Genomic DNA, 2,925 nt, shown 5'->3' with positions numbered 1-2,925 from the left:
TAGATAGATAGATAGATAGATAGATAGATAGATAGATAGATAGATAGATAGATAGATAGATGGATAGATAGATAGATAGATAGATAGATAGATAGACAGATATATGGATAGGTAGTTAGATTGGTTGATAGTAATTTGGCAACTCAGTGCTTAATTCAATCTGGTAATATTAATATTTTTGTTAATCATTTGCAGTGAATATTTTACTTTAAAACGAAGAAGAGCAAAACACAAAGTCGCATTTAATTAAAAATTAATAAACCTTTATTAATAAAAAATGCCTACGGAAATAGAAAATCTTAATCCCAATGTCTACAGCAAACGTAAGGAACGTATAATAACCAAAGAAGAAGCCGATGAGAATGTCTGTGATCCTTTCGACACCAGGGAAATATTTGGTAATATTAATGCCGACCTCCCATTATACATTTTTAATAAATTGTTATTTTAGATCTCATACGCAACATCAACGATCCGGAACATCCTTTGACCTTGGAAGAATTGAGAGTAGTACAAGAGGACCTTATTAAAGTCAGCGACAAAAATAATGAAGTCTTTGTTAATTTTACACCCACCATACCACATTGCTCAATGGCTACGCTTATAGGTTTGTCTATAAGGGTTAAGTTGCTAAGATCTTTGCCTCCCCGTTTCAAGGTAACTGTAGAGATAACACCTGGAACTCATGCTTCCGAAAATGCGGTCAACAAACAGCTCGCTGATAAGGAAAGAGTGGCGGCTGCCTTGGAAAATAAACACTTGGCAGAAGTTATTAACCAGTGTATAGCTAGCAAAGAAGTGGCGGCTGCTTAAAGAAACTTTAGTGACAAAATGTCGATTTTTTTTCTTTCGTTTTATTATAATAAAAACAACTTATTTTGTGTAAGGGTAATAGATTTTTTTCGGTTTTAAACTTAACTACTCTTTTTGGCTTGTATATTAGCTGACGGCCGAGGTTTTGTGGGATCATATTTATAGGTTTTTACTAAAGGTCCTTTGCCTGCCTTGGCAAAGCGTATTTCGTCTAAACGCTGGCGTTCCTCCAATTCTTTGGTGATTTTCATGTTTTGCCAGGCTGTAAAAGTTAAAAGAAAATATAGTTATAAGCAATTAAATTAATTTTTTTGTTTTTAACTAAAGATTTATTTAAAAAAAATAATGTTTACTTACAATCTTTCATGCCTTCCACAAATTTCTTCTTTTTGACCGGCAAGTTTTCAGCTTTATGTATGACCATTTTATCGATTTTGAAGTATTCACGTACGGCAGGAATTTTCAATATAGCAACCTTTACAAATTATTAGTAACAATTTATTATATAAATACAATATTTTTAAAACCTCAACTTACTTGGCCCAAAGATATAAAGTTACTGCAAGCCCAGTATGTCAAAATAGCCGCCGGGAAATTCATAGTAAAGGGGAAAATTGCAATGGGCAAAGCTCTTAAAACATATTTCATCATGCCCATATTTTGAGCAGTCAACCTAGCACTATCTGTACCAATTTCCACAGTTAAAAATAGAGTAGCACTGGTTATGATGGGCAACATAAAGGTAGGATCGGCTATAGTCAAGTCGGTAAACCAAAATAACCCACCATCTCTCATGGACTCAACAGGTGTATTGGCCATCTCACGCAAACTCATAAAGAACGAAATAAACAGAGGTGCCTGAGCTAATGGTACAATCAAGTTTTTCAATGGGTTTAATTCTTTTTCCTTCATAAAAATCATCATTTCTTGGGCATAACGGGCAGAATCTATAGCATTGCCTGATTGACGTGCCTCGGTCATTTTCATTTGTAAAACTTGCATTTGAGGCATATGATTATTCATTTTGGCAGCATTACGTTGAGCCATAATAACCAAGGGAAAAATTAAGGTACGTACTACCGCTGTACCGATAGCAATAGCACCCCACCATGGTAAATCACAAGTCACATGCAGGAATTCCATACAAGTTTCCACCAATCCTACTGGTGACCAACCACCCAAGCCTATGGAAGCAAATGTAGGTTCACCTAAAGCATTTAAGGCTTGACTAGCTACTTCACTCACTGACTCTGGAGCTACTGGTGGTGCTGGGATATCACTTAAATCTACCACAGTCTTGGCGACTCCCTCTGTGCTGGCATATCTTACCGCCATACTGGGCATAGTTAAAGCCATTAGGGGCAGTTGTTGATTTCCAGTCTTTTGCCATTTTCTATCACTGCTCACATGTAAATCTCTAGTAATTGACACTGCTCCCAAGCCGGATGATGTAAACTAAAATGTAGAAAGTTTAGGTAAATTTTTAATTTTATTCTTAAACGATTTGCAGGTTATGTCATTGATTTTGGTTACTCCATTTCTCTACCCATTTGCTTACTTTATTTTGTGCATTTAATTGTTTTAATACATTTGCATTGCGCAATATCTGTAGACGCTGCAGTATCATTATATTTCTTTCAATTTATTTTATAATTTCCTTAAATTATTACGATTTTTATTTATGAAAACTGCAATGTTTTTAAAATTCCTGCAATAGTACTTGACATTTCACGTTAAAGAGAGAGTTGTTGGAGAAAAAGAGAGAGATAAATGTAAAAAAACATATGATGTGAAAATCGAGATGCCAGATAGAAGAATAGTGTGTAGTGTTAACGGATTAGTAGATAGAAAATTTCCGTTAGAAAAGAGGGATTTGAAATTGTTATACACTAACTTAAGATAAGTTTGTTGTATAAGATGGGAAAATATCAAGGACTATACTCTATGCGATATACACGATTATAGAATCGTTTGTAGTCCCGACAGATTATACAGTACAGTATATTTGAAATAGTCTAGAATATAGGTGAATATAGTTTCGATTATAGTGTCCAATATAATTTTTACTTTAAAGTCGACTATAGTCTTGAGTGTTGATTAAACTATATATGT

At 34.3% G+C, this 2,925-nt stretch overlaps 2 protein-coding genes across 2 annotated transcripts; one reads left to right on the top strand and one right to left on the bottom strand.

Annotated features, from left to right (window-relative positions):
• Positions 1-197: 197 nt before the first annotated feature.
• On the top strand, positions 198-894 carry LOC111677246 (MIP18 family protein galla-2). Its single transcript, XM_023438340.2, has 2 exons — positions 198-398; positions 452-894. Exons 1-2 carry the CDS (start codon positions 278-280, stop codon positions 811-813), a joined length of 483 nt encoding a protein of 160 aa, XP_023294108.2. The 5' UTR covers positions 198-277; the 3' UTR covers positions 814-894.
• LOC111677245 (mitochondrial inner membrane protein OXA1L) lies at positions 835-2,557 on the bottom strand. Its single transcript, XM_023438339.2, has 4 exons — positions 2,372-2,557; positions 1,351-2,268; positions 1,171-1,288; positions 835-1,075 (listed from the first exon to the last, which is right to left on the bottom strand). The coding sequence occupies exons 1-4, from the start codon at positions 2,438-2,440 to the stop codon at positions 915-917; spliced, it is 1,266 nt and encodes a 421-aa protein (XP_023294107.2). The 5' UTR covers positions 2,441-2,557; the 3' UTR covers positions 835-914.
• Positions 2,558-2,925: the final 368 nt, after the last annotated feature.

This window comes from Lucilia cuprina, chromosome 5 (assembly GCF_022045245.1).
Source record: "Lucilia cuprina isolate Lc7/37 chromosome 5, ASM2204524v1, whole genome shotgun sequence".
Classification (NCBI taxonomy): Eukaryota; Metazoa; Arthropoda; class Insecta; order Diptera; family Calliphoridae; genus Lucilia; species Lucilia cuprina.
This window is presented reverse-complemented; position numbering and strand designations above follow the sequence as displayed.